Below are 12,429 nucleotides of genomic sequence, written 5' to 3' on the forward strand. Positions count from 1 at the left end.
ATTTTGTCTAATGAAGTTCCTTTTGGCTTATTAAATTCGTTGGTTTAGCATGGTACAATTTAGCTCATCCTTATTTGTTTGCGCGCTAGTCTCTGTGTGTGTGTTGTTGTGGCTAAAAGATGGAAAATGTTTAATTATAAATGTTTTCTTTAGTATTCATGTTACAGTCCATCTCCAAAACAAACAAAATGTTTGGATCAACTGTGCTATAAAGGTGTAGAACAGTTTATCCAAAAGAATACCTTTTTTTCTAGGCATTCTGCGAATTTCAGCTGCTTCAGTAGCTTCTTCTGTTTGTTGCTGAACCGATTATCCTGTTCTGCACTTGTTCCCTGCAGGAAGAGAAAGACATTTCAATTAAGAGCTCAAAGTTAAATTCCTGCTTTTTATCAGCTAATGATGGCTATGACCTTTACAGATGAAACAGTAATCAAGTAAACAGAAACACCATAGCTAATATTCATAGGTACAAAATGTATACTCTTTTCGCAACAGAGCTAACATTTTGAAAACTTGACTATTTAAAATTTACAAAACATACGCTCACTGTAACAAGTCAAACAACATGCAGACTACAGCATAAACCTAACACCTCCTCCACAACCAAGTTAAGTTTGATGTGTATCTTTTTCACCTCTTTCTGTGCTAACAGACATTTAAGGGTTTTAAATGAAATACAGAAAATACTAACACATACTTTTAAACAAGACCATTAAGTTTCATCCTCTTCTGAAAGCCAGTAGCATGCTTGCAAAATTATTGTGGCAATGCATATAAACAGGGGGAAAAGGAAAAAGAACAGCCTGAGACTATGTTGTGTTAGTTTTCACAACTTTCAGAATTTGGAATGCATGAGAAATATAGGTTTACCTTAATAAACTCAATTTCTGTAAAGAAACTGGAAAAATGAGCTTACAAATACTACATTAGGACATCGAGTAATCACTAGTCTGAGTTTTGTCATTCCCACTGGCCCAATTAAATACGGAAATAGCTGGGTGTGATATGAAATCTACTGATTGGTTCACGGAGTTGGCCACTGTCCCTTGGAAAGTGATCAAGAAACTTCTTTTAGGAAGGTAAAGAACCTGTATTAGAATCCCAGCTCTGCCACTACTTAAGCCATATGACCTCAAAGTTACTTAACCTCTCCGAGAATGTTTCCTTACTTGCTAAAATCTGCCTTGCAGGGCTGTGTACATCAGAAATGATACACAAATGGTAACTGGCATGTGGCAGAAGTCCAGCAAATGAAAGCTACTATTTCTACCTTAACTGAAAAATCCAGTTTACTACCTGAATGACAGTGTACTAAAAGGATAACTGCCCTAATATCTTTTAACTCAAAGCTTAAATCCAATCCAATCAACTCCTCTAAGGAACTGTAGGCAGTATATAAACACTGCACCCTTTTCTTCCAGATTTTTACCAACACTAAAAGCAAACCTCGTTTTTAAATTTGTCAGCCATCTTGTTCTTTTTCTTTTGGAATTCCTTTCCATAGGAAATAAAAAATCAAAAGAATAGGCTGTGTTTCAAAATATTCCATTCAGACTACAGGAAATATTGAGTATTTACTACAAAATACTTTGATAGAAATTACAAAATGGAGAGTTCATCTGCAGTGTGAAAATTTGATAAACTCCAATTGAAACTATCATTACATAAATAATCATAGTACTGTTTGCATAACCTAAGAACAGTCAAATAACTGGCTGCGTTAAGTCAAATGCCTGTAATAACACTTAAACCTTTAAAGAAAACCTAGTTAGCACATTTAAAGTCAACTGAAAAGGAATTTCAATGCTGGTTTTGGAGTGTCTAGAGCTATCTTTACTAAAGTCCCGGTCTTCCCCTCTTTTAACTCTTCCTTCAAAAACACACATACAAACTGCATATTATATGCTCCAGAGAGTGGAAAGAGCCAACTTACGTGACATATAGATTTTGACTTAGACCAACTGGTCTCTATACGGTCCGTTCTGCATTAAAAAGAATGTGCAGACTCTAGTCCTATTAGCGTCACTTGCCCACCCATCTAGATCTCGACTGGGTGCTCATTCCCTACAAGAGTGAAAAAGGGGACGAACAGGCTCCAGCACGCGCCCGATAAAGCACGGGCCCTCAGGGCCAACTACGACGAAAAAACGTCCCCGTCTGCAAGTGAGGCAACTTTCCTCCGGCGGACTTTCAAAAGAGTAAAACAAACGGGGAGGGTGAGGGGTGAGGAACGGTGAGCGGGAAGAAGAGTTGATCCACCCCATTCCCCCGCCTCCATACACGCGCGTACTTTTTGTTGCACCCTCTGCCCCGAGAGTCTCAGATTCAAACGTTCTAACCACAAATTATCGGCGCTCCCCTCCCTGAAGGGATATCAAATTGGGCGGGAGCTCCCGCGAACTCTGACCCCAAGCCTTCGCGAAGGCTTAGACCAGGAAGGGCGGGGGGTCGGCGCCCGCTTTCTCAAGAAAAGCGGCTTAACGCTGCTTCCGGTCCACGCTCTCTCCTGGGGCGGTACCCCCAAACCCGTCCTCCCCAGGACCCTGCAGCCACCGGTCACCTCAGGGTTTCCCTCCGGCCCCCCCCCCCAGGGACTTCCTCCTCGCGGGTCCGCTAGGCCCCAGGACCCGGTGACGCTCGCGGCTCGGCCCGCAGGCCTCGCCAAGCAAGCGGGCGGGCGGCGAGGTACCGCTTCGGGCCGTTCCCGCCGCCATTTTCCGGCGACCGTCGCCGCCGCGTAGTGGGGGACGATTCCGGAGGAGGAGACTGCGCAGGGGCGCACCGGTCCCCGCCGCAGGGCAGAGGGGAGCGTCCGTTGGCACCAAGGATCCTTAGGATCTTCGAAGCTTCCGCTCGCTGGCTACCCCGTCCCGAGCTCAGGCCTCCTGCCGGGCCTTACCGATAAGCCCCTCACCTCACCCCAGATCCCCGCGTTCCCACTTACGCGGAAGAATCCCGCATCCATCTTGCTGCCTCGCTCGGAGATCGCTCCCTATCCCAAGGTGCACCGCGCCGCCGCGACGGAGGGCGGGACCGGCAGGGAAAGCCGAGCGCCGGGACGCAGAGCGCGCCGCTCCACCCGCCCCACCAGCCGACACGAGGCCGCGCCTGCTCAGTGTGGCGAGCGCCCGGCACGCGTGCGCACGCGCGTTCAGGGAGGCGGGCTGCTACTAGGCTCAGAGCCTTCCCAGTGGCTAGTCCCGGAGGAAAGCCCCGCGATCGCAGCCAATGGGGGGGTGGGGGGGAGAGAGATAGAGAGAGAGAGAGACAGAGTCAGAGACAGAGACAGAGAGAGAGAGTGTCGTTGGGTCGCCCCGCCCTGCGAATCCTTTTGTGGAGCTTAGTCGGCCTTGTTCCCGGAGCGTGAATTGACCCATCCTTTCACCCGTAGTGGCGGAGGCCTCCCGCCCTAGGGGGCCCAAGGAGCGATTGAAGAGAAAAGCTGTTACCTCAGAGTGACGCTAGTGGGGCTGCCCGTGTCGTTATGAAAGTTGTGACTGTGTTGTTTTTACGAGTTTACCAGTTACTGAGATCGGCCCTGAAGTAGTCGAATTATGCAGTATGAGGGAAATCTGCATTCTGGCCCTGCTCTCTCGGCTTTCCCTCCCGTCTCCGCACAACTCCTTAGCTTTGGGGAGAAGCTGGAACTGTGGTTTAGATGAATTTCGGTTTCGGCTGCCGGGTCCCCACCGTAGCGGGCAGGAAGCTGAGGAGAAACGTGGCCCCCGGACAGAGCCTGACGGAGAAGCGGCCTGCCTCCAGGCCTCGGGGCCCTCGGAGCCCTCGGCCTCCGCCTCGGTGGCTCAGCTCTGCCTCCCCAGCGCCCTGCTCCGGCTGCGAGGGCTCCGGCATTAGATGCCTTCTGCCAAACTTGCCCTAAGCGCCCTCTTTTTCTCTGAGAGGGAGCATGTGACCGTTCTCTGACCATTTGTAAAATACCCCCCACCACACACGCACACACACGCACACGCGGACACTCTAGCCTCCCTTTCCTGCTTTTTGTTCACAGCGCTCATCTTGAAACTATGTGTTTACTCTTGTGGTTTTAAACTGCCTCCTAACAACGTCATAGATTTCCAGCTCAGATCTCTCTCCCGAGCTTCAAACGTGTATTGGCAACGTCCTCCTGGACGTTTCCACTTGGATAGACGGCTCCTGGTTCCTCCTGTCTCCTGAACACCCTCCACCCCGCCAAAAACCGACCCGCTCCTCCCAAAGTCTTCCCTGCCTCGGCTGATGGCAGTATCTTTCCTTTTCTTTAAGACACAAGCCTTGGTTTCGTTCTTGACTCCTCTTCCTCTTATATTCCGCTTCCAAACTGTCAAGAACCCGCTCTGCTATCATCCTGCTTCAAAGCACTGTCATCTTTGGCCTGAACTTCTGCCCTGGGCTCCTAACTGGTCTCCCTGCTTCTGCCCTTGCCACTCAGCATCTATTCTAAATGCAGCAGAGTGATCCCGTTAGAAAACCTTAGGCGTATCATTCTTAAGCTCAAAACCTCCCTATTCATAGTCCCTTATTTTTCTCAGAGCCAAAGTGGAATCCGACCTGATGCTCCCCTATTTCTTCTTTGAGCTCATCTAGTACCCTAACACTGGTCACTGCTTGAACTTCTTAAGCTAGCTCCTGCCTCAAGACCTTTGTAGTGGTAACTTCTGCTCTTCCCCCCACATAGCTACTTGCAAATTTCAAGATTTTACTCAAGTATCACCTACTCAATGAGGCTACCCTGACTGCCCCATTGGAAATTGCTCACATACTCTCTCTACATCCCTGATGTCTCTCTCTCTCTCTTTTTTTTGTTTGGCTGCGTTGGGTCTTAGTTGTTGCGGCTCGGGAGCTCTTCCTTGCGGTGCGCGGGCTTCTCTCTCCGTTGCCTTGAGCGGGCTCCAGAGCGCGTGGGCTCTAGTTGCCGCACACGGGCTTAGTTGCCCCATGGCATGTGGGATCTTAGTTCCCTGACCCCCCTAGGGATTGAACCCGTGTCCCCTGCATTGGAATACGGATTCTAAACCATTGGACCACCAAGGAAGTCCCCCACTGATGTCACTTAATCTACTCTGTTTTTCCCCATAGCATTTATCACCTTCTAGTATTTGTTTACCTATTTTTAATGTGTTTATTATCTGTTTCCCACACTAGAATGCAAGCTCCATAAAGTCAGGGCATCTGGGGCTTCCCTGGTGGTGCAGTGGTTAAGAATCTGCCTGCCAATGCAGGGGACACGGGTTCGAGCCCTGGTCTGGTAAGGTCCCACATGCCACGGAGCAACTGGGTGCGTGAGCCACAACTACTGAGCCTGCGCGTCTGGAGCCTGTGCTCTGCAACAAGAGAGGCCACGATAGTGAGAGGCCCGCGCACCACGATGAAGAGTGGCCCCTGCTTGCCACAACTAGAGAAAGCCCTCGCACAGAAACGAAGACCCAACACAGCCATAAATAAATAAATAAATAAATTTTTTAGAAAAGTCAGGGCGTCTGTCTTTTTTGTACACTGATATGGCCCTAGCACCTAGAACAGTGTCTGGCATATAGTATAGGCTCACATAAATTTTGCTGAGTGAACAAAAGCTTTGCCAGAGGGTCAAAGATGGGGAAGTAACTGGTTTCCACATAACAAGCCAGTTAACCAGATGGGACTATGAAATCACAATGCACATCTCATTACTATTCTGGATGATTCTGATTAGTCATTCTGTTTTATCCTTCCTTCACTGTTTCTGTTCTTTTGCTGCCAATCTTGTAAATGCTGGTTTTCTTTCTGGTTCTGTCATCGACTCTTTTGTCATTTCCCTCAAAAAAGGTGACCTCTTTGTCCTCTCTTGGTTTCAATTACCTTTTTGTCTCTCAAACCTGTATATATCAGGCACAGGTCTGCCCCAGATCTATATTTTCAACTTCCTGCTGACATTCGCTTGGATGTCCGTAGGCACCTCAAACTGAATTCATCTTCTGTCACCTGTCTCACCCTCTCTTTTCCCATTCTCAGTGAGTGAGCACACATTTCTGCTTGTCATCGTTCTTCTCTTCACACTCTATAACCATCACATCTTGCCTTTTCACCTCAGTCAACTTCCTTCTGGCCCCATTGCCTCTTGAATTCAGGCAATTTGGATTATTGTCTGGATCATTGCACTGACCTATTAACCATTTTCCCTGCTTTCAGAGTTGATGTCTCCATCCTATATCCAGAGTGATTTTCCAAGATGATAATCTTGATTCTTTCACTCCCTTGTTTTAAACTCATCAGTCGGGGGGCTTCCCTGGTGGCGCAGTGGTTGCGCGTCCGCCTGCCGATGCAGGGGAACCGGGTTCGCGCCCCGGTCCGGGAGGATCCCACATGCCGCGGAGCGGCTGGGCCCGTGAGCCACGGCCGCTGAGCCTGCGCGTCCGGAGCCTGTGCTCCGCGGCAGGAGAAGCCACGACGGTGAGAGGCCCGCGTACCGCTAAATAAATAAATAAATAAATAAATAAAAGTCATCAGTGGCTTCTCAGTTGTCCTCCAGATAAAGCCCAAACTAGTTACTGTGACTTACAAAGTCCTTTATGATTTGTTTACTGCTCCCTTCTCCAGACTCATCTCCTGAGTTAATCTGCTCCCTCTCCCCGTGTCTCACTTCTTTTTTTTTTTGCTTTAAGGTTTAATTAAATATCACCTATATCATCTATATAAATTTATTTTATTTTATTTTTTAATTTTTGGCTGCGGTGTGTCTGTTGTTGTGCGCGGGCTTTCTCTAGTTGCGACGAGCAGGGGCTACTCTTCGTTGCGGTGCGCGAGCTTCTCACTGCAGTGGCTTCTCTTGTTGCGGAGCACGGGCTCTAGGTGCGCGGGCTTCAGTAGTTGTGGTGCGCAGGCTCAGTAGTTGTGGCTCGCGGGCTCTAGAGCGAAGGCTCAGTAGCTGTCGCGCACGGGCTTAGTTGCTCCGCGGCATGTGGGATCTTCCTGGACCAGGGCTCGAACCCGTGTCCCCTGCATTGGCAGGCAGATTCTTAACCACTGGGCCACCAGGGAAGTCCCAGCAACATCTATATAAATAACATGGGGCCAATAAAATTGCATAGGATTCTGAAAGTCAAACTAGTCTCTATCTCCCTGGTATTGTCACAACACTAAGAAGCCAAAAGGAGAAGAAACACGGTATCAGGAGCAATTTGTTTTGTACATCTCACATGGTACAGTTTGTAATAGGTTTATGGAAAAGTCAGGTTGCCCTTCTTTGTTTTGACATTTGTTTTCTTTTATCAACCTAGATGTCAGTTTTTTTTATACAGCAGGTTCTTATTAGTCATCAATCTTATACACATCAGTATATACATGTCAATCACAATCGCCCAATTCATCACACCACCATCCCCACCCCCCCGGCGTGTCTCACTTCTAAACTGCAGCCACACTGAACTACAGACACTAGTCTAATGATGAACAGGTTAGGTTTCAAAAGTCAGTTTTTTGTCTGTACTTTGGTAAGCCAAAAGAGACTAAGAAGTGACTCAAATGTCACCTCCTCATGTGAGCCTTTCCTGAGCAGCCTTCCAGAAAACAGCAGAACCCTTGCCACCACCCATCCTACCTTGCTTTATTTTTTTCTTCATAGTGTCTGACATTGTTATCTATTTTGTTTACATGCCTACTGTCTTTTCCCTCTTAAAAAAAAAAAAAAAGCTCTATTAGGGCAAAAATCTTGTCCATCTCGTTCACCATTAAAGCCTTAGTGTCTGAACAGTATCTAGCACATTCTTGGAGATCCATAAATATTTGTTGAATGAATGTATGAGTGAGAGTCTAAGGCTCAGTCACCAAAAGCATTTCTACCAATAAGTGAGTCTGGTTTTTGAAATATAACCATTGATTCTATAAGGAAAAGTCCACATTGAAAAATCTGCTGAGGCAGAGAAGGCTCCTCCCAAGAGGTGCAGTGGAGAACTACAATACTTGGCAGTGAAGGTATTTGCAGACACCGTCTCCTGTAAACTCTGATGCTGTGCAGATCAAAATGGGCCTTAAAGTCAAGAAGCCATCCCCAGGGTGGCTCTTTGCTATGCCTGGTCTTTAAGTCAAATAAACTGAACTTCAAAAAGCTAACAGGCATCCAACCTTGGTGCTGATCCTCTAGGTATAGGCTCCATTTCCTCTACTGCTTTTCCGCATTGCTTGTTGATTGTTGTTAATGGTATAAGGGTTTCATTTGTTGCCTATTGTCTCTGTCCTCTAGACTCACTCCTACTGAACATACATTCACCGCTGTGCTCAAAGACACTTTCCAGAGTAAAATGTATCAGCTTTTATCCATCAGTCATTTTTATCTCAGTTATGAGATTATTTTAGTCTATAGCTTGTTTGGTAAATTTGTTTCATTTTGAGATTGATGAATAAATCTTTGGGGAATAAAGGAAAATAAAAGCTTAGTTGAATTTATCAATAATAGATCAAGCTGTCAAACTATAAGAAGATTTCTGTTTGTGTTTGCATATATAAATATCTAACGTATAAGACACAGAAGTAGCAACCTGGGGTTTTCTGAACCTCACACTTTCCTAGTCTAATAGCAAGGCTCACTAGATGGCGATCTCCCCTTTCAGGCTAACATATCTCTTTGGCCAGGACTTGTTTCTAGAAATAAGTAAACTATCACAAAAACATATGGTCTGATTTGTTGTTTTTTACTGAGCCCTTACTCTGTGCTCAGCATGGTATTCTTAGATATAGTAAGAGATACAAAGGAAGTTTAAGACAGTCCTCAGAGAGTTTATAGCCAGAAAGATAACAGCAACAGGCAAAGAAGAAAACTGTAACTGTCTGCTTTCTAGCCCTTAGAAGGTCCCCCACAGATGCTATGTTCAGACATTGTGTTGGCACATTTTTAAAAGAAGGGCTTGAAGAACAACAGAAGTGTCCATCAGATGGGAAATAGGAGCCATAATTAAGAGAATTCTCTTTCCCATCTATGTTTTCTTGTGTTTTGATGACAGTATCTTTCTTTTATGTAGGGCCTCAAAATAATAGCATTTACCATTTTGTGGGGCATACTCTGTCAGGCTTCATGTTAATGCTTTAAGCACTTTAGATAATTCAGTCCTGACAATAATACCTAGGAGGTTGTTATGGGCTGAATTTTGTCCTCCCAAAATTCAATGTTAGAGTCCTAACCCCGGGTACCTCATAATGTGATTGTATTTGGAGATAGGGTCTTTAAAGAGATAATTAAGTTAAAATGAGGTCATTAGGTGGGCCTTAATCCAATACCATTGGTACCCTTATAAGAGGAAATTAGGACACAGACACATATAGAAAGAAGACCATGTGGCCATCTATAAGCCAAGGAGAGAGGTTTCAGAAGAAACCAACCCTGCCAACACCTTGATCTCAGACTTCTAGCCTCCAGAATTCAAGAAGATAAATTTCTGTCGTTTAAATCAACCAGCCTGTGTTACTTTGTTGGAGCAGCCCTCACAAGCTAATGCAGAAGTATTATCCCCGTTCTAGAGATGAGTAAAGTGAGACCGAGGAAGGAGAAGTTAGTTGCCGAAAATCACGCAGCCAGCATATAACAGAACTCAAGTTCAGGGTTTGGTTTATCTGCTGAGGGCTGAGACCACATTACAAACGACTTGACACTGAGGGAGGGAATGTAGACAGACCTTATCCTACTGGTCAGTCAGTAAGCAAACAAGCCTCCTCAGTCTGGTCAGTGAATTCCTCCCAGTCTCACCCAGGTGAGGGGAAGGGAAAGCCAGAGAGGCCTGGCTCAACTTTCTTCACCTTTGGGCTCAGAACTCTTCTGGCAGTGGTGGCCATAAGTGGTCAGTGATACAAATCATTCTTGACTTCATTTAAAATGAGCCACAACTCCTGTCATTCTAAGAGGTCTTTCTTTTTTCTCTTTATCCCCCGTACCCAAATTCCCTAGCTGGGCAGGGTCCTTATCACATTGTCTTGTAAATGTAGGGCTGGCTAGAAACCAGACACAGGGAAATCAGCATATATAAATTTGGATCACACACCTTCCCTTTCGGCCTTGGGGAATGCCTGAGTGGTTGTGGTCCAGTGACCCATGGGCAATGGATAAAGACATTTAGGCCAGGTATAGAGTATATGAATTATGACTTGACCCATTGCTTACATCCCAAAGAGGGTCACCATGTCTTATCAACAAATCAGGATTGTCTAACTTAAACAAACCTGCAACCAGATGAGTGGGGGTAGTAGAGCCAGCATGTGCACTGATCATATCTAGACACCTACTCCCACAGTAGGAGTGCCTGTCATTCCTCCACTCTCCTAAGGTCCAGGCAGCAGCTGGAAAAAGGGTGAGGAGCTTCTAGCCACAAAGATTATGGTTTGGGCTTCCCTGGTGGCGCAGTGGTTGAGAGTCCGCCTGCCAATGCAGGGAACGCGGGTTCGTGCCCCGATCCGGGAGGATCCCACGTGCCGCGGAGCGGCTGGGCCCGTGAGCCATGGCCGCTGGCGCTGTGCTCCGCGGCGGGAGAGGCCGCAGCAGTGAGAGGTCCGCATACCACAAAAAAAAAAAAAAAAAAAGATTATGGTTTTATTGCCCTTTGGGCATTAATTCATTTTCCTTTTTTTCCCCCTGATTTTCAGTCTTTCATTCTCTCTGTTGAGATGATATCCATTGATCTGTTTTTTTTGTTTGTTTTGTTTTTTCCCCCTGGCCACACCACATAGCATGCAGGATTTTGGTTCCCTGACCAGGGATTGAACCCAGGCCACAGCTGTGAAAGCCCGGAATCCTAACCACTAGGCCACCATGGAACTCCCATCCATTGATGGTTTCTAAGTTCACTGATCATTTCCTTGGTTGTATCCAACCTAATGTTGATCACATCCAAAGCGTTTTTTTTTTGTTTTTTTTTGTGGTGTGCGGGCCTCCCTCTGCCATGGCCTCTCCCGTTGCGGAGCACAGGCTCCGGACGCGCAGGCTCAGCGGCCATGGCTCACGGGCCCAGCCGCTCCGCGGCATGTGGGGTCCCCCCAGACCGGGGCGCGGACCCGGGGCCCCTGCATCGGCAGGCGGACGCGCAACCACTGCGCCACCAGGGAAGCCCCCCTCCACTGATATTTTAAAAGATCATTAATCTGTTCCAAAAGAATCAAAGGATACAAAAACTCAATTTGGTTTGATTTTGTTTAGCCAATTAAAAGGCTAACAATTAAACTTACAAAAAAGGAGATACTAAAAAAAGGAAGAATAGGAGAATCCATAAATGTAAATTAATAAATCCATAAATCAAATGGTTCTAATGGGTTCTAGGGCTCCTAGATTTGGATCCTCCCAGACCGGGGCGCGAACCCGGTTCCCCTGCATCGGCAGGCGGACCCGCAACCACTGCGCCACCAGGGAAGCCCCAAAGCGTTTTTGATTGCAGATACTGTATTTTCAGTTTGGGGATTTCCATTCTTTCTTTTTTTTTTTTTAATAGTTTCCAAATCTCTCCTGAAATTTCCTATGTCTTCAGTCACTATGTAGATCTTCTCCTGAAGACTCTAACAAATTTATCAATTTTATCTCAAATTCTTTGCGAATTCCAATGTCTGGGTCATTTGTGGGTATCTTTATATTGACTGATCTTTCTCTTTATTACAGGTCACAGTTTCCTGTTTTGTTGAATGTCTAATAATTTTATTATATACTTGACATTGTGGATGATATGTCATAGAAACTGTATTCTGTTATCTTCCTCTGAAGAATGTTGTTTTATTCTAGCAAGCAGTTAAATTACTGACAGATCACTTTGACCATGCTTTGTTAGGCAGGTACATTTCAGGAATTGGGGTCTCACAAAGAAAGGAGGGAAATAATAGGGCAAAAATAATTTTTTGAAGAAATACTAGCCAAATATTTGGTTTAAAAAACAGTACCCAAAGATCCACGTAGCTCAACAAAACTTAAGGAGGATAAAGTCAAAGAAAACCACACGTAGGCACATCATTATCAAACTGTTGAAAATCAAAAATAAAGAGAAAATATTTAAAGCAGCAAGAGAAAATAGCTGCATTGCAAATAGGGGAGCAATGATAAGAATGACAACTGATTTCTTATCGGATTGGAAGCTAGCAGATGATGGAACTACATCTTTAAAGGGCTGGAGGAAAAAGAAAATTCAACCTAGAATTCTATATCTAGTAAAACATTTTTTCAAAACTGAGGGTGAAATCAAGATATTTTCTGATAAATCAAAGCTGAACTGATTTTTCACGAGCAGACACTCACCACAAGAAATTCTAAAGGAAATTAAGTAGGCTGAAAAGAAGTGATAACAATTGGAAATTTAGATCTATAGAAAGGAAGGAAGGGGGGCTGAGTTCCCTCCCTGTTGGTTGTTTGGTCTGGGATGACTCAGCACTGGAACCCACAGGGTCCTTGGTGGGGCTGGTGGTGGACTCCAGGAGGGCTCAGGCCAGGGAGTG

General features: G+C 45.8%; 1 protein-coding gene across 11 annotated transcripts in view; it reads right to left on the reverse strand.

Annotated features, from left to right (window-relative positions):
* SRRM1 (serine and arginine repetitive matrix 1) overlaps positions 1-3,051 on the reverse strand; it is a 29,383-nt gene extending 26,332 nt beyond the window's left edge. For all 11 annotated transcript variants that reach the window (XM_028487732.2, XM_028487729.2, XM_028487728.2 and 8 more), the window contains exons 1-2: positions 2,945-3,051; positions 243-332 (exon numbers count right to left, since the gene is read on the reverse strand). In XM_028487732.2, the coding sequence (XP_028343533.1) occupies positions 243-332; positions 2,945-2,965 (111 nt within the window). In that variant the 5' untranslated portion in view covers positions 2,966-3,051. The remainder of the gene's footprint in view (positions 1-242; positions 333-2,944) is intronic.
* Positions 3,052-12,429: the final 9,378 nt, after the last annotated feature.

The sequence above is a fragment of the Physeter macrocephalus genome, chromosome 3 (genome assembly GCF_002837175.3).
Source record: "Physeter macrocephalus isolate SW-GA chromosome 3, ASM283717v5, whole genome shotgun sequence".
Classification (NCBI taxonomy): Eukaryota; Metazoa; Chordata; class Mammalia; order Artiodactyla; family Physeteridae; genus Physeter; species Physeter macrocephalus.